Source organism: Hippichthys cyanospilos, chromosome 17 (genome assembly GCF_059441005.1).
Source record: "Hippichthys cyanospilos isolate Australia breed blue-spotted pipefish chromosome 17, RoL_Hcya_1.0, whole genome shotgun sequence".
NCBI lineage: Eukaryota > Metazoa > Chordata > Actinopteri > Syngnathiformes > Syngnathidae > Hippichthys > Hippichthys cyanospilos.
The window spans coordinates 15,034,812-15,056,795 of NC_142385.1; the positions used below are offsets into that span (position 1 = coordinate 15,034,812).

The following is a 21,984-nucleotide window of genomic DNA, read 5'->3' on the forward strand; positions in this document are numbered from 1 at the left end:
TACAAGAATTCAGTTCTTTTGTCACCGATACCATGCGGCAACACCACAAGTACTTTGATAGCCCAAATTTCCTATTTCAAATTCAATATTTTCTTCCAAATCGCAATAAGGAACGATACGGAAACTCGATGCCTGTAAGTGACCTTCAACCCTCGGGTTAGGGTTAGGGTCGGTTGGTCAATTTTGTGTCGTATCTCCCCGCCTCCCGTGTCAGCTGCCCTGCGAGGACCAGATCATCCTCCTGAAGGGCTGCTGCATGGAGATCATGTCGCTTCGGGCGGCCATGCGCTACGACCCCGAGAGCGAGACGCTGACGCTGAGCGGCGAGATGGCGGTCAAGCGCGAGCAGCTGAAGAACGGCGGCCTGGGCGTGGTGTCGGACGCCATCTTCGACCTGGGCAAGAGCCTGGCGCAGTTCAACCTGGACGACACCGAGGTGGCGCTGCTGCAGGCCGTCCTGCTCATGAGCTCGGGTCGGTCGCCCGCCCGCCCGCCCGCCCGCCCGCCAGCCCGCCGTCTCCGCGGCTTCCTTTCTTTGTTTGTTGTCGTTTATATTTACATGTCGGGGGCCTGGAGCTCAATTTCACATGTCTATATGTGTTGCCGCGCCATTTGTGTTCAAAAGCCAAACAATATAGGGAAGCGGTATCGATACCGCCACGTCGAGGCTAATTTTGTTAGCTTACAACAAATTAGCTCAGCAGAAGTTGCGCTAAATAAAACAAATCAATTGTATGCTTCCGTATGTGCTGCTGCACCATTTGCGTTTGAATATCCGCTGCCTAAAGACATTTCGTGACTCCCACATGGATTTTTGCTTGGACTTTTGTTAGCGCTAAACGCGCAAGCCATAAACTTGTTAGCCCAGCGCTTTACATTGTTTGTGCTAAGCTAGCAAACGTTCGGATATTTTGTTTGAATAGAATTTCAGCAAATTAAATAGCAGAATTTCCCCCCAAACTAAGATCTTATTTAAGATGTATATATCTATTGCTTGATAGATGCTAATTTCCTTCTCCCAGTTTGTTCTAAGCTCTCAAACATTCGTATATTTTGCTCAAATATAAAATACCGGAAATTAGCTCTGCTCAGCTCTTTATGTGCTGCAGCACCATTTGTGTTCAAACGCAGACATGCGAATACTGCCACAGAGACGCCCGTTTTGTTAGCGACCTTTTGCGCTACGCCAGCAAGCTATACATTCGTTAGCGCAGCCTTTTTTTACATTGTAAGCTACATTTCCTTCAAATGCGCAACCCCTGCATAATTTCCGCCAGAGGATTAACGGCGCCCCTCTTTCCCCACCCAGACCGCTCCGGCCTGACGTGCGTGGACAAGATCGAAAAGTGCCAGGAGACGTACCTGCTGGCCTTCGAGCACTACATCAACTACCGCAAGCACAACATTCCTCACTTCTGGCCCAAGCTGCTGATGAAGGTGACGGACCTGCGCATGATCGGCGCCTGCCACGCCAGCCGCTTCCTGCACATGAAGGTGGAGTGTCCCAACGAGCTCTTCCCGCCGCTCTTCCTGGAGGTCTTCGAGGACCAGGAGGTGTGACGGAAACGCGCGCGCGCGAAAACAAAACGTTTGCAAACTGGAAAAAGGACTCGCCGGCGGGAAGCGGGAGAGGAGCGAAACAGGAACTTAGTGGCGGCCCTTCTGTCTGAGCATGCTGTCTCTTTTTACGCCGACACACACACACCCCACACGCGCAGAAACGCCAGCCGCGGCTCCTCTCAGTATTACGCCGCCGCTTCTTCGGGCGGGCGGGCGGAGCGTGGATTCCTCAAGTCAATCTGAGCCGCTTTACAGTCCATCCCAAGCCACACCGGTGCTAACGTTTGTCAGACTACTCCTTTTTTTTTTTTGGTTATCTTGACCATGGCTCCATATCTACCTTTTTTTGGGTTCGTTTTTTTTTTTTTTTTTAAGTCATCGGACCGGCGCCTGTGACAACACACACACAACGGCCTCGCCTCACCTCAGTAACGTGAATGCCTCATCGGCTGCCTTGCAGGGCAGCTCTTTTTGTTTTTTTTTTTGTTTTGTTTTCTTTTTTGGGGTCCTAACCTGCGGGGCCTTCACCAAGTCCTCCTACAGGCTTCCATACACATTTGCCTTTTATTCATTTCCTTTTTTTTTGTTTGTTCTGTTTTAAAACACGAACATCTTGGAGTGCAGGCAAAACACGCCAAGAAAATGGCGACCATTTACCTCAAAAGTGGACACGTAACCCCACTGGTTCCGGGCACTACCTCACCACAATAAACACACGAGCGCACACAGGAAACACACACACACACCTCAGTGATATTAGTTGCAAAGAAGTACCACTGAAGAAGAAGAAGACAGGAGGGCCCGCCATCTTGCTCGTAAATGGAGACCTTGTAATCACATTTTTGTTTTTTGTTTGTTTTTTAATGTGGGACCAAGAGTCGTCTTTTTGGGATTTGGAACACACACACACACACCTCAAAGAAGCGGCCTAAAAGGAGCTTGGACGCCAGGCGTGAAAAAGGAAGCGTTTGTCTTGGTTCGAACACGCGGCTCGGACGCTGGGAGACAGACGCTGGCCGCCAGAACCCCCCCCCCCCCCCCCACCCCCTGCAGAACCCCACTCAGCCAGGCTGTTGAGTTCTTTCTTGCAACTGGTGCAAGTAAAAAAAAAAAAAAGAGAGAGAGAGAGATAGCGACCTCTGTGTGACGGAGGCGGCGGGCTCAGCCCAACACTCGCAACTGGCAGTATTAGCGACCGCGTCCATCCACCAATCGGGGGGGAGGGGGCGGGGCTTGAGCGCCACCTTTTTCCCAAAGTGGGAAAGGACAAGGCAGTCAGAGCTTAAAAAAGAAAGAAAGAAAGAAGAAAGCCAATGCCGGTTTGGAAATCCACAAGAGGGGAAAAGGCGTGTGTGTGTGTGTGTGTGTGTGTTTGTGTGTGTGTGTAACACAAAGCTTGCAACACTGCTTTAGCGCAGGGGTTCTCAATCTTTTGGGGAAAAAAAAAAAATAGTCCCGCAGCCACGTGTATGTCATCACAATTGCCTGTTGCTGAGAAAAAAAATATTCCCCTCTGATAAAATAACATCATTGTTTTTTTTTTTCTGTATGAATTGTTTGTACAAAACATCTAATATTATATTTTAAATATAATATTTATATTTTGTATAAATAATTTGAGAAAAATGCCAATGAAATTAAAGCGCCGTATGTACCCCCAAATCTCATTCTATTATAAATATCTGTTTATTAAAATAATTTGACGACAAGAATTCCGGAAATGTATTCATTTTCGTCTGATAAACTATAACAATAATTTGAACTAAAATAACTTAACATTGTTTTTGATTTTTTATTAATTTATTACATCAACCGTAGCTATGCGCAGGTTTGTTCTTTAATTCACCGCCAGTAAAAATTGATCTTTGACGTATATCGGCGTCAGTGGCAGTGAATGGGTTATATCTGACCTAATCATTTGTTGCAAATCATTTTGCGACCTCTCCCCTCAAAAATACAGCGCTTGGACTCTTGGTTTGAGAACCCCTGCTGGAGCAATTTTAGCAAACGCAAATACAAATGATTCAAAATCCTTCAAAGAGGGAAAGCGATGACTTTAAAAGGACTCCTGAACAAAAACTGATTTATTTTTGCTTTTCCTTGTTGCTTTTTCTCTCTTTTTTTTTTTTGCGGGGAGGGAGGGGCAAACCATGGAACTGTCGTCACTTTCGGACCACGCATGCAGTGTAACCCCGCCCCCCCCATCTTGTCTGTGTGTGTGCGCATAAGTATGTATGTGTGTGTGCGTGTCGTCCGTCCCGCAACCCCCTCAGATTCCCCCTTTTATCAGGAGCAACTTTCAACCAACAAAACAGGACAATGAGCTTTCTTTCTTTCTTTGTTTTCAATGTCGCTGTTTTTTTTAATGATGAAATATGTCTTTGGAGAAAAGGAAAAAAAAAAAAAAATACTGAAACACAATATCGTCATACCTCACAAGAATAAGTGAAAAGAAGCGCGGGAGGCGGGAGTCTTATGTTTTGTTTTGGTTTGTTTTTTTTGTTTGTTTTGTTTTTTTTGCAGGCACATGTGAACGCTTGGGAAACAAACGGGAGTGTGTTAACGGCAGTTGTGCTCTTGTTGCGTGTCCAAGTAACAAAAACACACACCACCCGCCCGCCCTCACACTCCGGCGCCCTCTGGTGGCGGCGGCCTTATGCCCAGCCTGGGAGTTGGGGGGGGTCCAGGGCGGTCTTGAGTTTTTGTCATGGCTGAGTGTTTCTGGTATTGAATGTAGCTGACAGGAGTGGGGAGGGGAGGGGGCTGCACCCGAACCCCCCCCCAAAAAAATATATTTCCACACACCAGCAGAGAGGACGGCGCACACTCGACACACACATTTGCGTTGTTGTTTTGTGTGTGTTTGACAAATGTTGCCTTTTCAAGGCGCCAAACCGTCCAACGCATTAACTGACGTCACCTGACCTACCCCCCCCCCCCCTCCCCGACCCCCCTCCCGCCTCCCTACCCGTTGTCATGCAGGCTTTGTGTGTGCGTGTGCGTCTGTGGCTCAATGACATGCAATGTTTTGTCCACATGCTTCAATGTCTATTATGCAATTTCCCTCCAATGTCATCGACTCACTTTTTGTGCTTACCCAATCAGCATGCGCGGCCAAATCTGAGAGAAAAAAGTGTCCATTTTTTTTTTTTTTTTTCGCCAAAACCTCGCAAAAAATCCTGCCCAAAAGGGGACAGGGAGCCCGCTATTTCAAATTGAAGCGGCCATTTTGAACCAATCGATTTCATCTTCTGACGAAAATTGAGCCCGTGAAGCCACTTTCACGTTGCGCCGTGAAATTTAATAGCTACATTTCTCACGTGTAGATGTACAAAAAATCCTTAAGAAATCATGCCCGAAAAGGGACGGGGAACCTGCTATTTCCGTTTGAAGACGCCCTTCTGAAACGGTCAATTCGTTAAAATCAGTCCCCGAAACCTTTTTTTTTTTTTTACTTACGACATAAAATTTTTGAAGACGCATTTGGCGTGAGTAGACTCAAAAAAAAATGTCATAATCTGATTTCGATTTGATGTTACTCAGCGTCCGTTTTTATGCTGTCCTTCAAAGATGGACTACTCCTGAAAATCTCATCCCAAATTTATGAATTTGAACTGCCGTTTTTAAACAAATTGACAGTAGTTCAACACGGGAAATTTGGGGAAATGTTTTGATTTTGTCGGGTATGCCTTTTGGGTAATCGCACTTCCCAAGTAAGCGCCGTTGCTAAAGCGGACGTCGTTTTGTAAACTGTGCTTGTGCGCCTCAGTGTCCTTGATGCTCTCATTTTCGGTGGGCGGTTCCACGAAAACAAAGTCTTAGATTTAGCCCCCCCGCCCCCGCCCCAAAAAAAAAAAAAAAATCCCCGCCTCCTTGAGGCATATGCGAAGCTTTAAAGTTTTCTACCTAGCGACCAAGTAAATGTCAAAAGCGCCAAATTTTCTATTGAACAAATCCCCAACGAAAAAGCACTTAACTCACAAGCACTTTGGACGCCTGCCAGCGTCTTGACAAAGAAAAAAAAAACATTTTTTATTCTGGATTTTGATTTTGGAAGAAAGTTTACAATTTTAAAAGAGTGCAATAAGAATGCCAGTTTGTTTTTTGGGTTTTTTTTGGGAGGGGGATGAGAAGCACTTAGATGCACAAATGTAAAGGATTTCTCATCCGTCCACCTGAGAGCAGCAGGGCCACCCCCCCCACCCCCCCAATACACACACACACACACACACACCACTTTTTGTGACTGGGTAACGAAAGCTGTTGAAGGATTCTCTCAGGTAAAAGAACTTTTTTTTCTTTTTTTTAAATAAATGATGAAACTTAGATGGATACAAACGTTTATTTTGTTTGTCTTCATTCAATGTGCCCATTTCGCCTTTCGCCCCCTAGTGTCAGAATGTCAAACATCAAGTTGTTGGGTTTTTTTCGCCCCTCTCAAAATCACGTGAGTGTGTCAGAAAAATAATCGCAATGTGTCACTTTTTTCACGTTTTGTCCTGAGCCTTATTGGAAAATTCATTTTGATTTAAAAACGGAATTGGAAATTGTAGAATTTCTCCCATTCTGGAATAAGGCTGCACAAAACTCCATTTTTTTCCTTTTTTACCATTCTCAAGTCCGTAATCATCCGTGGATTTTGATTTTTGCCCGCTTTTCTGCGTGTGTGTGTCATGTCCTGGTTGCGCGCATGTCCCCCTTCCTCGTCCCCGCTTAAAAAGCCTCAAAGCACCTTTAGGGGCCCGTCTCAATTGTGCCACACCGGAGGAATGTACCGTGACTCGGGCCGGGATCGCCGAGCGTTCGGCCAATTCCGGGGCGGCGTCCGTGACGAGAGCGCGGCTCGTATTTCAGATTTTGTCGCGGAGGAGATTAAAAGCACGCGGGAGATTAACTGATGTCTGCATGACGTCGTCGGGTGCCAAATAATGTCGTAGATTTATACGCTGTCTCTCAAGGACGCTCGACAATAACTCAAGTCCGTTAGCGGGCGGCCTGACGGAAAATTCCAGTAGGGGAAGTTCTTTGAAGAATACTCTTTGAAAAATACGATGATTCCATTTATTTTTTACATTTAAACACGCAGTTGATATAAAGGGGCTAAGAACGCAAAATTTCCTGTGGGAGTGGCCAAAAGGGTGTCCGTGCCCGCCCTCGGCCAGCATGTAGCTCCGCCCCCTGGTTGTAGTCGGAAATAGCCGTCACTCGTTTTAGTATTAGCTGACAGTATTGAAATATCTCACATGCCGAAATGAAATTAACGCGATTAAAAGCGAATGAAAAAAACGAGATATTTCTTTCTAAACGGGTTTGAAGATAAGATAAGGAACTTGAGCCCCTAGCTATGCCTATACACACAAAAACGGCAAATTTTAAACACTTTATATTAGCAAACATTTGTAAAGATAAATCTAGTCATGGATTGACCAATAGTATAGATTGAAAAAAAAATTATACAGTTGCAGTGATTTGTAAGTCATCGTATTTTTTAAAACATTTGTCGAAAACAAAAACAAACAAAATTTATACCGGCTTTTTGACATAAACCGCAACGATCGAGAGGTTAATTCATCTTTTCGAATTTTAAACGAGCTCATTCATTCAATATATATTGTATATATTTGTTTTTTTCACTGCGTTAGCAAGTCTTTTCCAAAAAGAAGTGAAGAAAAAAACAGGCGGGTGGAATTATTGCGGCAAATGAAAATTTGAGAGTTTTTTTCTGCTAATTTTAGCCGCCGGATCCCGCTGAAGACTGTGAATAGTCGTCCTGCGGAGCACTTACGATAAAAACAAAGAAATAAAAGCGGCTGGGAATGATCATGCCTAGACAGCTAAGAATGTACGCAAACGAGAGGGTGAATAGAAGATGCTTTATAGTCTGCTTTACTTATGCAAACGTTTGAAAAAAATAAAACAGATTTAACGGCTGCTCAGGTCAGAAAAACCACGGGCCTCCAAGGGTGTTTTTAGGCTCCGCCCCCCTTTCTTTTGTGTCCCGCCTCACGACCTCCACAGACGCCCGCCCTCAGTCGTATGCAAAGCCGGGAACCTAAACGAAGGGATGAAAAAAAAACAAACAAACTCTGTAGCAGGTCCGAGCCGCCTCACACCACACCAGCAAAAGTCCGAACACCTCTCCAGACCTCACGTCCGCCCGCGACGTCGTCCTCTTTCTTCTTTTTCTCGGCAAAAGACGAAGCCGGCGTGCTCGTCCTTGATGTTTGTGTGTCGCGCTAACGTACCGAAATGTGTGTCCGCTGTCCGCAACGTGAACGCTAGCTGCTGTGCGTGAACCGATTTCGATTCCTCGTTTGCCGACGTCGAAGCTCTTTGGGAAGTTCTCGCTCCTTTTTCGTTGATTTTTTTTTTATATATAGAAAAGGAAAAAAAAAAAAGTTTCACACAAACCACCTCGCAGATACGCTCTCCAGTCCGTCCCAAAGGCCCGAATGAGATCAAGGCCTGGCCCTGCGCGCACTCAGGGAGCTTAGATGGAAGGTGCCAAAGACTGTGAGGTGTGTCAGATGGGAGGCAGACCTTCTCACATTACAAATGAAAAGAAAAGGATCCGAAAACAACACCAGTCTTGTCCTCTTGAACGCTCCAAGAAGAAGATCCACCGTGTGTGCGGTCATGTACTCGGCACCCCGGGAGGAATCTGAAAAATTGGCGCATCAAGAGGCAATACGGTAGAAAGGTGGCTCACCTTCACCTTTCGCGCGGAACCCAGCAAAAGGAGGATATTGCCATGTCTGTGCGCAAGAACCTGTGATGGGTACGAAAAAAATCTCATTGGAATCCTAAGTGAAATTGACTAAAATTGGAACTGCGAGAGAGAATAGAAATGTTGGCTGCCTTTCACACAGAACCCAGCAAAAGGAGGATATTGCCATGTCTGTGCGCAAGAACACCTGTTATGGGTACAAAAAAATCTCATTGGAATCCTAAAACAAATTGACTAAAATTGGAACTGCGAGAGAGAATAGAAATGTTGGCTGCCTTTCAGACAGAACCCAGCAAAAGGAGGATTTTGCCATGCCTGTGTGCTAGTTCATCTGTAATGGGCGGACAAAAAAATGTCCTTGGAATCCTAAAAAAAAAAATCCTTTAAATGGGCCATGCGAGAGAGTGCAGATAAATTGCTCGCCTTTCACACAGAACCCAGCAAATGTAGGACATTACCATGTCTGCGTGTAAGTTCATCTGTTTGGTTGCAAAAAATGTCATTTGAATCCCAAAAGAAATTTCTTTAAATGGGGCCTGCGAGAGAAAGTGAGAAAATTGCTCGCCTTTCACACAGAACCCAGCAAATGTAGGATATTGCCATGACTGTGTGTAATTTCATCTGTTTTGGGTGCAGAAAATGTCATTTGAATCCAAAGAGAAAATTGAGTCTGCAAGAGCGAATAGGAATATTGCTTGACTTTCTCACAGAACCCAGCAAAAAAGTATACTGCCATGTCTGTGTTCAAGTTCATCTGCTTTGGGTGTCAAAAATGTCATTGGAATTCCAAGAAAAAGCCCGAAACTCATTCACTGCCAGTCCACTAAAATGATTTTTTTTTTTAACTTTTATTGACTTTGACTAGCTTTCAATGAATTAATATACATCTTTAATGTCTATAGCTGGCATTGAATGAGTTCAAATTGGGCCTGTGAGAAATTAGAAAAGTTGTTCACCTTTCACACAGAACCCAGAAAATGGCAGACGTTTACAAGTTCATCTGCCTTCCATGCAAAAAAAATGTCATCAGTACCCAAGAAAAAAAAATTTAAACAGGCCCAAAGCCTCCCTCAAGTCGTTTACATTTCACGCAGACCTCTGCAAAGCAGGACTTTGCCATGTTCTTGCGCAAACACCGGCTCCTGCAATCCAATGCAAACATTTGCCATGTGTGCTGAATATGCGTTTGCCATTCCTGGTGAAATGAGCAAACTTGTCCCAAGAGAGGTGACGGAAAAAAAAAATCACATTTAATACAGAGCCCTGCAAAGCAGCACAACTTGTGTGCAAGATCATACAGTGGTACTGCAATATCTACCACTAATAATTATAATTTGATAACAATCTTGGAAAAAAATTGTCCTACCACAGCTGGATTCTTACCTTGCCTTTAATGCAGAACACAGCAAAGCAGGACATTGCCATCAACAGACACGGCAATATCCCCAAGCAATTAATTTGAGCTGATGGCTGTGTGCAAAATATATGCATCCTTGACCATCTTTCTCACAGAATCCAGCTAAGCAGGACTTTGGCTCGACTGTGTGTAATTTCACGCAGCAACACGGCAAAATCCTGTGACTCCATGTTAATTGGTGTGTGCAAAATTAATACAGTATCTACAGTACTACCGGTGTCTTTCACACGGAACACAGCGAAGAAGCCTGTTCCATGTTGGTAGCTTTCACACTGATCATGAAAAATTGTCTTTTTACGGGCTGTGTGAAAGGGACTTTTCTCGCCTCGTATGACATCAGACGCTGGTCACAAGGCCGGTGGGCGCCATTTGTCTTTTCAGGAATTGACTAAAAAAAAAACTTTCACACGCAAGCAGTGGGGTACCAACGTGCAAAAAAAAAAAAAAAAAAAACGTCAAAATAACACTTTCAGGATGCGTTGGGGCCAAAGCACAGGAGCAAATAAACAAAAAAAAAGAAATGGCCGCCGATCTACTGTGATGTCCTCTCATGTAAAAAAAAACAAAAAAAAACACGCTGGACCCTCACCCACCTGCACCTGACCACCACACACACAAACAAACACACACACACACACAGGTCAGGTGTGTGTGTGGTGGTCCGCGTGTGACAATCAGCGTGTTTGTGTGTAAAAATGTCCATTTGTTTGTTTTTTTTAAGCTTTTCTTTGTGGGTCAGGCTTTTCAAAGGAAGATATTTTTATGGTAATTGTCGCTGGTCTATTTTAATGAGATATTTATGTAATAAATATGTGACTTAAGTGACTTCTCACCGCCTCTCTGGTCTATTGTTTTTTTTTTTGTTGTTTGTTTGTTTTTAATGATGCACTAATAAATTGAACCTCAATCATCACAGCTTTGCCAATTTGGTTTTTGGGGGGGATTTAAACCCAATAGAGAATGCGGCCGTACAAAAAACTGAAACCAAAGTGAATAAAAACCAAAATCCACGACTGAAATCCTCTCACACATTACTGAATAAACAGCATTTTCTACGAGATCAAAACTGATAAAACCACCAAATCTGTTTAAAATAAATTAAAACTGAATTGAAAGCTTAAATGAATCTCCCACATTCGACTTAAACGCACACACTCACCACACTTGCACTTAGTAGCACTGAAGTGCTCTCATGCATACCCTGAAATAGTCCGACCACTGATCTTAGTTTCTCACACACAATGTGGAGATGCATGCGCTCTACTAAAACTCACTATTTTTGTTATTTTTTTCTCACATATACTACTCACATGCTCTCACACACTACTGGATTATTTTCACCGACAAACAGTACACAACAAATCCCAACACACTATTATTAGGATGTCATTCACCAGATTGTTTTTTTTTTTTTGCACACACGCTATTGATCTGCTCTCACACATAGACTACTAAATTACTGTTACAGGTCAAGGAGGAGACCCCATAGAGTAAATGAATGCATGATGCTCTCACACATTAATGAATTATTTTCACCCACAAGCAGTGCACAGCAAACCCCAACACACTACTATTATGTTCTAATTCACAACACAAATGCTCTCAGACATTACAGTTTTTTGCACGCACACTAATGATCTGCTCTCACACATAGACTACTAAATTGCTGTTACAGCTCTAGTAGGAGACCCAGTAGAGCAGAAGGATGCATGGTTGGGCGTTGAACTTTACATAAATAGTTGTGGTCAAGTGAAGTGGGCCTGGGAGGGGGGGGGGGGGGGGGGGGGGGGGGCGAGAGAGGGAGGGGTGCGAAAGATGGGTGGGGGCTGTCGTGGGGGACGTGAGCTCACTCGGGCAGCTTTCCTCCCAGCCAATCCACGCGCGGCTGCTCCGGCACTTGCCCCGCCCCCTGGATACGCCCTTCTACCCCCCCACCCCCCTTCCTTGCCTCGCATACACATTTCACGCTCCCTTCTCGGTCATTGCGGGAATTTTCCACCGGCCCCAGTGAGAGGCAAGGCGGCCATTGGCTACTTTTGTTTGTTGTGTTTCATTTCCTTCTCTTGGCACAAGCGTTCGAAACCATGAGATCCCCACGTGATGCGCTAACCATCGTGGCCGCTCACTTTTTCCACACCCTCGTCGGCGCTGTCCAATAATGCATGAGAACAATCAGCCCATGTGCATGTCGCATGTGAGCCGTGTACGTCGGAGGCCTCCTCTTATGTAAGCCCCCCCCCCCCCCCCCCCCCCCCTTCCATCTCCCGGCCCGGTGCACATACGTGTGCAAGCAAATCAGGTCAGGCAAGGACGACGAGCCCAGACAGCTGAACCGCTCGCTGCCTTACACTACAGTAAAGTACAATGTGTTGACTCAATTGCTCTCACGCGTACTGCTCAAACGCTCTCACGCAAACTATGGGATCTTTGGAGTGAAACACACTTGCACATGACTTACTCTTAATGCACACGCACAAACTACTGAATTTTTTTGCTCACTCACAGCCAACCGCTCTCACACATACGCAACTGTAACAATCTCACACACACACACCTCTGAAACGCTACAGTGCAAACAGCACTTTCACACAATCTGAAAAACTCACGCAATTGAATCTTTGCTTACGTATTACTGAACTGCATGCACACACATTGAACATTTTTTTTAGTATTCACACACGTACTTGTACTGTTCATTTTTTTTGCTCAAATTAACTAGTAAAATACTCTCACAGATACTGACCTTTTTAGCACGCACATTAGTGAAACTCACACATTACTGAAATCTTTGTTCACACCACTAAAAGACTCCAAAGTAAGCAACAAAAACGATTGATTTCTTTCCTTTTTTTTTCCGCTCTCACACATTTTCTCACATAGGTCAGGTTTGCGGAATGTTGTTGCCCACCGGAAGGCCCTTCATTCATCTGAAGAATAACAATAAAATCAATAACGGCACGACCTTCAGACAGCCTTCGAGTAAATCACAGAGATTTTTAGTGCGACCCGTAAACATGGCCCGTTTGTGTACATAAACACAATTGGTTCCGCTGCACCGTGTGCATTATTCACAAGGAAAAAAAATAAATTTATTGACAGGAAGACAACATTGTTTTCAGAGCCGCTTTGGTAAATAAACATTGTGGCTTTTCACACAAGGAAAAAAAAAACAGCATTGATGTGCGCTTGTTGACAGGCTCTCAGATAGACTATAAAGCACGTCTCGCGTTGAAGGTGCAACCATAAATTGCGCGTACGGGGAGACGTATTTGGGAAGGTGCCCTGTGTTTGAAGAGCTTATGTGGGACTTGCCAGGAATGAAACGTCTTTGTGCTGGAAGCTTCTCAAGCGATAACACACACAAACAAAAGGATCGCTGTCCACCACTTTTCTGACCTATCCAAGACTGTTGCTCGCCTCTTTAAAACCAAGTAGTTCTCAAACAAAAAGTCATCATACACATTGTATTCTTCATTAACTCATCCAAGCCCAGAGACGTATTTTTACGTTTTTTTTAATTTTTTTAGGTGTCAATCTCCTTCAAGATTCCGGAGGGAAATTTATTCTCAAGTGGGCCGGACCGATAAACTTATGGTATATATAAAACGACAACTTCAAATGTATTATTCTTTTTTTAACACTGTCCAAAATATGTACAACATCACTTTTAATCATAAAATATTAACATTACAATCATAAAACATTTCAAGTTTTTTGTCTATTATAAAATTCAGCTAGTTTTTAATACTTTGCAAAATCATCTCGCGGGTCAGATTAAACCCATTTGGGGGCCACAACCTGCCCGCGGGCCTTATGTTTGACACCACTGCACTAATTTAATTAAGTAATCAATTTCTTCACGAGAATTACATACGATGTAATCAATCAACATTAGTAATCAATCAATTACTTTAGTAATCAATTACTTCAGTATGCAAGTACCTTATTACTAAAAGAATCAAGTACATTTTGGTACTAAAGTACTAAATTAACCTAAAATAATCAATTACTTTCGGTGTTTAGGTAATGTGATTCCATAAGTACTTGATTACCTAAAGTAATTGATTTTTTCGTGCTTAATTCATGCAGTTCCGGCCATTTTTTAGTCCGTCTAGCCAAACAATTGGAGAAAAAATGGAAAATATGTTTGCAGAACAAAGTTTTGTACTGCTTCCTACTTCGCTTTGAACATATAAACCTGACAATTCTTTCTCCTCGCTATGCGTCTTGGCTTCCAGATGAAATCCCACCGATGTGAGTATTAGTTTCCCGTCCGCTTGGCAGAAGAGGCTGTCCCGGGCGCAATCTCAGGACAAACTCAAAGAGGATGGATGAGCACCTTGGAGATGCGCAATTTGTCACGTCACAGGCACAGCAGCATTTATTTGTGAAGTGCAGCTGGGTGTCAGAACAGAGCGGTGCATCATGGTGCTGTGACATTCTCTCACTGTCTGCAGATCCAAAGTGAGATCACGTCAAGGAGCTAAAGCAGACTTGGACACTTCATTTCCTCCGCAGTGGAGAGACGTCCTTTAAGTCTTTATAGGCTTTAACAAAGTACACTAGTAACATGCAAATAAGTGGTGGTAATTGCCCACCCTGGCCACCATGTAGCTCAGCCCCCGCATACACGCAATATTCAAACCAACTTTAGAAAATTGCGTCATTTTAAAATTAGATTTAAAAAAAAAACACCAATCGATGTGAACCTCATGATTATCATGCGTTTGAAAGAAGTATTCATTTCAATGTTTCGCAAAAAATACAATTGCATTTGTAAAAAAAAAACTCGAAGCTTTTTATTTGGAAATAGTGAGGGCGCCATCTTGTGGAGATTGTGTACAAACAAAGCATTTTTCAATCAAACGTGACACCAAAGTCAGGTGGTACAAATTTACATATTTTCACAAATTACTCCCGAAAGAAAAGTTTGTCCACTTGAAGGCGTTTCAACGCATTTCCGCTAAAAACCGGAAGCGGAAGTAATCGCGACAACATGTATGCTGTAATAGGCTAGGCTTGTTAAAGTTATACTGAGAGCTAGCGAGAAAACAGGATTCGAGCGAGGATGGCTGACGCCGACGTTGATGAGCTGTCCCAGCTCGAGTTTTTATCTTTGGTGTCCAAAGTGTGCACTGAGCTCGACAACCATCTTGGAATCAGCGACAAAGATTTAGGTTTGACCACCGCGCCGTAACAAAGTTAGCCAAACAATCGAGCTAGCTTGCTAATGCTAACGTCGTTCCAGCTAATGTTTACGTGTGTTGTCTTATTGTGTCGCTTGTTAATCTTCACATTCTGACTTTTTGTGTGCGATTAATATATCTGCATGCTTGTTTTTTTTTAGCTGAATTCGTCATCAGCCTCGCGGAAAAACAACCCACCTTTGAAGGGTTTAAAGCGCTCCTGCTGGAAAATGGAGCCGAATTTACAGTACGGTTTGATTCATCAAATTTGACGATTCCGTTTGTTGATTATAAGGTTGGTGTTTATCTGTTGATGTTTACATGACAGGACTCCCTCATTGGCAATTTGCTCAGGCTCATTCAGACGATGAGACCCCCGTCCAAGTCGTCCTTAAGTAAAGGTAAATTGTCACTTATTTACCAGCTTGAATGTACTTTGCATACTTTGAATGGACCTAATTTAAATAATCCGTTTTTTTTTCGCTTGTCTCCTGGAAAATTGTGTCACTTAATGGCAGCAACCATCCATAACAGACTTATTTTCAAGCTAATGTAATGTCTAATGTTGTCATTACAGCCTCTGAAGCTCAAAAGCCGAAATCGGAGAAGGACAGGCTGAAGGAGCTGTTCCCGGCGCTTTGCAGACCAAATGAAGCACCGCCGGTACGAACTTGGCAACACTCACCCACTAATCACGTGACAATTCAGAACACCAAATATTTGCGTCTTCCACAGAAACTCCTGGACGAAGAGGACGTGAAGGTCGCCGCCGACGCCATGAAGGAGCTGGAGATGTTCGTGCCCAGCGCGAGCGGCAGCGATTCCAAAAGCGACCGCAGCCGCGCCGAGAAGAGCAGACGCCGCAGTCGGAGCAGAAGCCGGGACCGACACAGACATCGGGACCGGGAGCGCAGGAGGCGCTCCAGGTCCAGATCTCGCTCCAGAGAGCGCGATCGCCACAGAGAACGCGAGCGATCCAGGCGGCGCGAGCGATCTTCCCGATGGAGCGATCGCTCGCCGAGTCCCCGCAGAGACCAAGAGCGAGACTGGAAGGACAAACACGTGGACCGCCCGCCCCCCGAGGAGCCCTCTGTGGGAGATATCTACAACGGAAAAGTCACCAGCATCATGCAGTTTGGATGCTTTGTCCAGCTGGAGGGCCTCAGGTCAGCTATGTTTAGTATTCCCCTAAAAATCCGGTGGCTCAAATCTGACCGGAATAAAATAAATTAATAAATCTAGTATCCGCGTGATGATGCTAACTCAAGCTAATAGACCGCTTGAGTACATTTCTACCACTAATGAAATTTCCGTCGCTCCCCGCCTTCAGGAAACGATGGGAAGGTTTGGTGCACATTTCCGAGCTGCGGCGAGAAGGCCGAGTGGCCAACGTGGCCGACGTGGTCAGCAAAGGGCAACGGGTCAAGATCAAAGTTCTGTCTTTCACGGGCTCCAAGACCAGCCTGAGCATGAAAGTGAGCCACGGGCGTGTCATGGCGACGTCATCCTGCAAGTAGCTTCTTCTTTTTCTTTTCCTCACCGTCCTGCCGTGCGTCTTTCCAGGATGTGGATCAGGAGACGGGCGAGGACCTGAACCCCAACAGGAGGAGGAACGTGGGCCCCGACGGCGGCGAGGAGGTGAACATGAGGAACCCCGACGGGCCCAGCACTCTCAACCTGGGCCCCGCCCGCGAACTGGAGCAGGACGACACGCTGGAGAGGAAGCGGCTCACCAAGATATCCGACCCGGAAAAATGGGAGATCAAGCAGGTTGGTTGAACGGAAACTACGCCACGGGCCCCAAAAATGTGGACAGTGGGCCGCCAATGGCCCCTGGGCTGTAGTTTGGACACCACTGGTCTATATCTATAGTTTTTATTGCTGTCCCTGATATTATCTCTAATAAGGTTTTATGATTCCCCCAGATGATTGCCGCCAACGTTTTATCCAAGGAAGAATTCCCGGATTTCGACGACGAGACGGGCATCCTCCCCAAAGTCGACGACGAGGAAGGTAATAACGAGCGTCGTCCGCCCGCGGCGGATCATTCCGAGACTCGACGCCGTCTTTTACGGCGCTTCCCCAGACGAAGACCTGGAAATCGAGCTGGTGGAGGAGGAGCCGCCCTTCCTGCGAGGACACACTAAACAGAGCATGGATATGAGCCCCGTCAAGATCGTCAAGGTTCCGCGTTGTCCCGCGCCGGCGTTTTCGAAATGGGGGCCGCCGACGTGACCGCGCCCCGCGTTTGCGCAGAATCCCGACGGCTCGCTGTCGCAAGCGGCCATGATGCAGAGCGCCCTGGCCAAAGAACGGCGGGAGCTGAAGCAGGCGGCGCGCGAGGCCGAGATGGACTCCATCCCCATGGGGCTCAACAAACACTGGGTGGACCCGCTGCCCGACGGTAAGCGGCGCTGCCCGGGCGCATGTATAATCGATGAGAGGTGGAAATATGCTGATGTCGGCTGAGCTTTCCCGAACGCGCTTAGCCTCAGGCGGCGTTCTGCACATTGAGATTAGTACATCCTAATATTTCTTCACTGCCATTGATGAATATAGACGACAAAGCAGCTGTTTGGACCATCTTTTTAAGTGGGTTGCCAGTAAAGAGTTCGTTCCCATGTTTTCATTTTATTTATATTTTATTAACCCTAGTCGATTTTTTTGTATTTTTAATCACTAAACTTTCCTAAAAAAACATCAATGATGATCGGTACATCAACTGGATTTTTCTTTCTAAACACTAGATTTGATTATTTGATTGATTGATGGAATAATTGATTCTAAAAATATTTGATAGTGGCAGCTCTTTTATTGCAATGAAATTCCCCGTTTGTAAGTGTCCCCTTATTTTTTGGCATATTGCGCCGTAGCGGACGGGAGGCAGATCGCGGCCAACATGCGCGGCATCGGCATGATGCCCAACGACATCCCCGAATGGAAGAAGCACGCCTTTGGCGGCAACAAGGCCTCGTACGGCAAAAAGACTCAGCTGTCCATCTTGGAGCAGAGGGAGAGTTTGCCCATCTACAAGCTGAAGGAGCAGCTCATCCAGGTCGCTCCCAAAAGTGGCCGCCGTCCAATCCTCGGGCGGCCCGGCTCACGCTTCCTCCCGTCTCGCAGGCCGTCCACGACAACCAGATCCTGATCGTGATCGGCGAGACCGGCTCGGGGAAGACCACGCAGATCACGCAGTACCTGGCCGAGGCGGGCTACACCACGCGGGGCAAGATCGGATGCACGCAACCTCGCCGCGTGGCCGCCATGTCCGTGGCCAAGAGGGTCTCCGAGGAGTACGGCTGCTGTCTGGGACAGGAGGTACGCCGCCCCGACCCGCCCTCGCCCTCGCCCTTCCGATCTCTTATTCTGACGCGTCTCCGGGCAGGTGGGCTACACCATCCGCTTCGAGGACTGCACCAGTCCCGAGACGGTCATCAAGTACATGACGGACGGGATGCTGCTCAGGGAGTGCCTGATCGACTCGGAGCTGGGTCAGTACGCCATCATCATGCTGGACGAGGCTCACGAGAGGACCATCCACACCGACGTCCTCTTCGGTCTGCTCAAGAAGGTTCGTCTGGAAACCTCCTGCTTTCTTATCTTCCGCACATCAATTTTTAGACACCAACAATTTGCCTATGCTAACCGGTTAGCGATCGCAGCACTGACCACCGTTTAGTTGACTAAAACACAACATTGTATGTGAATTACACGTTTATTAGTGTCCTTAAAGTCACTTTTAGAGCTCAAATTCCAGTACGATCTCCAAATACATTTTATTCAGCAACTCCTCATTATTATTATTCTGCTTTGGGTTGCCAGACGGTGCAGAAGCGCACAGACATGAAGCTGATCGTGACATCAGCCACGCTGGACGCCGTCAAGTTCTCGCAATACTTCTACGAGGCGCCCATCTTCACCATCCCCGGCAGGACGTACCCGGTGGAGGTGCTCTACACCAAAGAGCCTGAGACCGACTACCTGGACGCCAGCCTCATCACCGTCATGCAGATCCACCTGACCGAACCGCCCGGCACGTAACGCTCCCTCTCGGTCCGCCGTCCAAAAATCGCAAAGATCGCATGGTGACGCCGTCATCCTCCCGCAGGCGACATCCTGGTCTTCCTGACCGGGCAGGAAGAGATCGACACGGCCTGCGAGATCCTCTACGAGCGCATGAAGTCACTCGGCCCCGACGTTCCGGAACTCATCATTCTGCCCGTTTATTCCGCGCTGCCCAGCGAGATGCAGACCAGGATCTTCGACCCGGCGCCGCCAGGCAGCAGAAAAGTACGTTCAGGAATCCACTTCCACATCCAGTAATTTAGCATTCATTTAGATTTGCTGCCACCAGCAGAGACCCTGTTAAAATCTCACTTAACTTTTGAAATGCCGTCACGTACCTCCAGTTTTGTTCACACCCTAATTTGAGAACCGTTGCTATACAAAAATGGTTGTAAACCTTTTTTTGGCCTACGTACTACAACCCTTTATGTCATACAACATGAGTAACATAATATTACTCTGATGGGCCGCCAGGCTAAACTGATTAATAAATAATAATCGCTGGCCGCCATGCACATTCTCTTTCTGTTTTGATGAATGACAAATACCGGTCGGATATTCTTTTTCATCTTTACCCAACCCCGATTCATGCAAGAAAACAATCCCTCAAACTTTGTTGGTTGCCGTCAGGTCGTCATAGCGACCAACATCGCCGAGACGTCTCTGACCATCGACGGCATCTATTACGTGGTGGACCCCGGCTTTGTCAAGCAGAAAGTCTACAACTCCAAGACTGGTATCGACCAGCTGGTGGTCACGCCCATCTCGCAGGTAGCTTCCCGCCGCCGCCGCCGCGCCACTTCCTGTTATTCGAGCTCGTCGCGAAAACGTGCTGGAACTCCCCCAGGCCCAAGCCAAGCAGAGGGCAGGCCGCGCCGGCAGGACTGGTCCCGGCAAGTGTTACCGCCTGTACACTGAGCGAGCCTACAGGGACGAGATGTTGACCACCAACGTGCCCGAGATCCAAAGGACCAACTTGGCCAGCACCGTGCTCTCCCTGAAGGTACGCGCCCACCCTGCTCTGACATCACATTCAAATGAAACACGTGTTGAAAATGTTTGCGCCTCCTCCTCCAGGCCATGGGCATCAACGACCTGCTCTCCTTCGACTTTATGGACGCCCCACCCATGGAGACGCTGATCACGGCTATGGAGCAACTCTACACTTTGGGGGCGCTGGATGACGAGGGTCTGCTCACCAGACTCGGTAGAAGGGTGAGGAAAGCCGCCGGCCGCGTCCTTCCGTCGGATTTTCTCGGATTCCTGACGCGTGCGGCGTTCCCGTTCAGATGGCGGAATTCCCTCTGGAGCCCATGCTGTGCAAGATGCTGATCATGTCCGTGCATCTGGGATGCAGCGAGGAGATGCTCACCATCGTGTCCATGTTGTCCGTGCAGAACGTCTTCTACAGGCCCAAGGTAAACCACCAACTAATCTTCGACAGCCACTTTCTTCAACTCATTCAATACCATTGACGGCTATATACGTCAAAAATCAGTTGTAGCTGAGCTGGCGGTGAATGACACATATTAAAGATCCTAGTGATGGTTTCTCCGGGGTTACATAGGACAAGCAGGCCCTGGCGGACCAGAAGAAGGCCAAGTTCCATCAGCCCGAGGGCGACCATCTCACCCTGCTGGCCGTCTACAACTCGTGGAAGAACAACAAATTCTCCAACCCTTGGTGCTATGAGAATTTCATCCAAGCTCGCTCGCTCAGGAGAGCGCAGGATATCCGCAAGCAGATGTTGGGGATCATGGACCGGTAATATCCTTAACTCATCTCTAGTTCATCAAATAAGGTCAACATCTGCTAACTTCTTTAACATGCTGCGTCTCAGACACAAGTTGGACGTGGTGTCTTGCGGTAAAGCCACCGTGCGGGTCCAGAAGGCCATCTGCAGCGGTTTCTTCCGCAACGCCGCCAAGAAGGACCCGCAGGAGGGCTACAGGACCCTCATAGACCAGCAGGTGGTCTACATCCACCCATCCAGCGCTTTGTTCAACCGCCAACCAGAATGGTGAGCGAGGAGTAGAAAGAAAAAGTCATCCAGTACAACAGTTCTTTCTCATGGTGTAGGTGACACATTTCCTATCATCTTCAGGGTTGTCTACCACGAGCTGGTGCTGACCACCAAGGAGTACATGCGCGAGGTGACCACCATTGACCCGCGCTGGCTGGTGGAGTTCGCGCCCGCTTTCTTCAAGGTGTCCGACCCCACCCGCCTCAGCAAGCAGAAGAAGCAGCAGCGCCTGGAGCCTCTCTACAACCGCTACGAGGAACCCAATGCCTGGAGGATCTCCAGAGCCTTCAGGCGACGCTGATGACTGTTGTCACTGTGCTGGCTTTTTATTCTCGCTTGTAAAAAGACACATTACATTAAATTTTACTTTTATTGTTTTTTGACAGTTCTGTGATGTGCGTGTTACAAGAAGTCGAGTATTTGTTTCTGGGAAATGCATATTTATTTAATTGGTCAGTTGTTTAAAAAAAAAAAACACACACACACACACACACATTAAAACAGTCCAATTGTTTTTTTTCCCCTCTACTGTAAATATAAATTTGTTATACAGGCCTTGTTCATCAATATGTTAAAATGTTTTTATTAAAAACAAAATTAGTGCAAAAGTTTGTTTTGTTTTTTGACACAGTGGTATTTAATTTATACTGATAAAAAGCTGTCATTCTTAAGCTCAGTGTAAAAAATGAAATTGTAATGATGCAAACAAATATTTAAATACAAACCGTCAAACGGGCAACTAACAGGGAACGTAAGCTCTTTAAAAATATGTAGAAAACAACACTTCTCTCGTAAAATACATGGGATAGTTTTGTGATTGTAATTAATTTCATGTTAAGTATGAATATAATTTGAAATTACTATAAAAAAAAAAAAGTTTACACTGAACGTCTATGTTATTTTTGTAAGTGTTTCACATCTGATCGAAAGAGGACGACGCAACTGTCAACAGATTGATTTTAACCGAGCGTAGAAGAAGAGTCATTTCCGTGTCAACAAACGAGCA

At 46.1% G+C, this 21,984-nt stretch overlaps 2 protein-coding genes across 6 annotated transcripts in view; both read left to right on the forward strand.

The window, feature by feature from the left end:
* LOC148409914 (thyroid hormone receptor alpha-B) overlaps positions 1-10,617 on the forward strand; it is a 108,415-nt gene extending 97,798 nt beyond the window's left edge. For all 4 annotated transcript variants that reach the window (XM_088438182.1, XM_088438180.1, XM_088438183.1 and 1 more), the window contains 2 exons: positions 215-473; positions 1,310-10,617. In XM_088438182.1, the coding sequence (XP_088294308.1) occupies positions 215-473; positions 1,310-1,560 (510 nt within the window). In that variant the 3' untranslated portion in view covers positions 1,561-10,617. The remainder of the gene's footprint in view (positions 1-214; positions 474-1,309) is intronic.
* A 4,046-nt stretch (positions 10,618-14,663) lies between these two features.
* LOC148409915 (ATP-dependent RNA helicase DHX8) lies at positions 14,664-21,586 on the forward strand. Of its 2 annotated transcripts, XM_088439750.1 has the most exons (22): positions 14,664-14,881; positions 15,052-15,137; positions 15,219-15,291; positions 15,468-15,553; positions 15,626-16,056; positions 16,221-16,365; positions 16,454-16,660; positions 16,816-16,903; positions 16,977-17,074; positions 17,147-17,294; positions 17,764-17,945; positions 18,014-18,208; positions 18,276-18,461; positions 18,713-18,923; positions 18,999-19,180; positions 19,586-19,726; positions 19,803-19,958; positions 20,033-20,170; positions 20,245-20,373; positions 20,523-20,719; positions 20,796-20,975; positions 21,060-21,586. In XM_088439750.1, exons 1-22 carry the CDS (start codon positions 14,773-14,775, stop codon positions 21,277-21,279), a joined length of 3,588 nt encoding a protein of 1,195 aa, XP_088295876.1. In that variant the 5' UTR covers positions 14,664-14,772; the 3' UTR covers positions 21,280-21,586. The 2 variants fall into 2 exon arrangements, with proteins under 2 accessions (XP_088295876.1, XP_088295875.1); XM_088439749.1 differs by having other exon boundaries at positions 15,468-16,056.
* Positions 21,587-21,984: the final 398 nt, after the last annotated feature.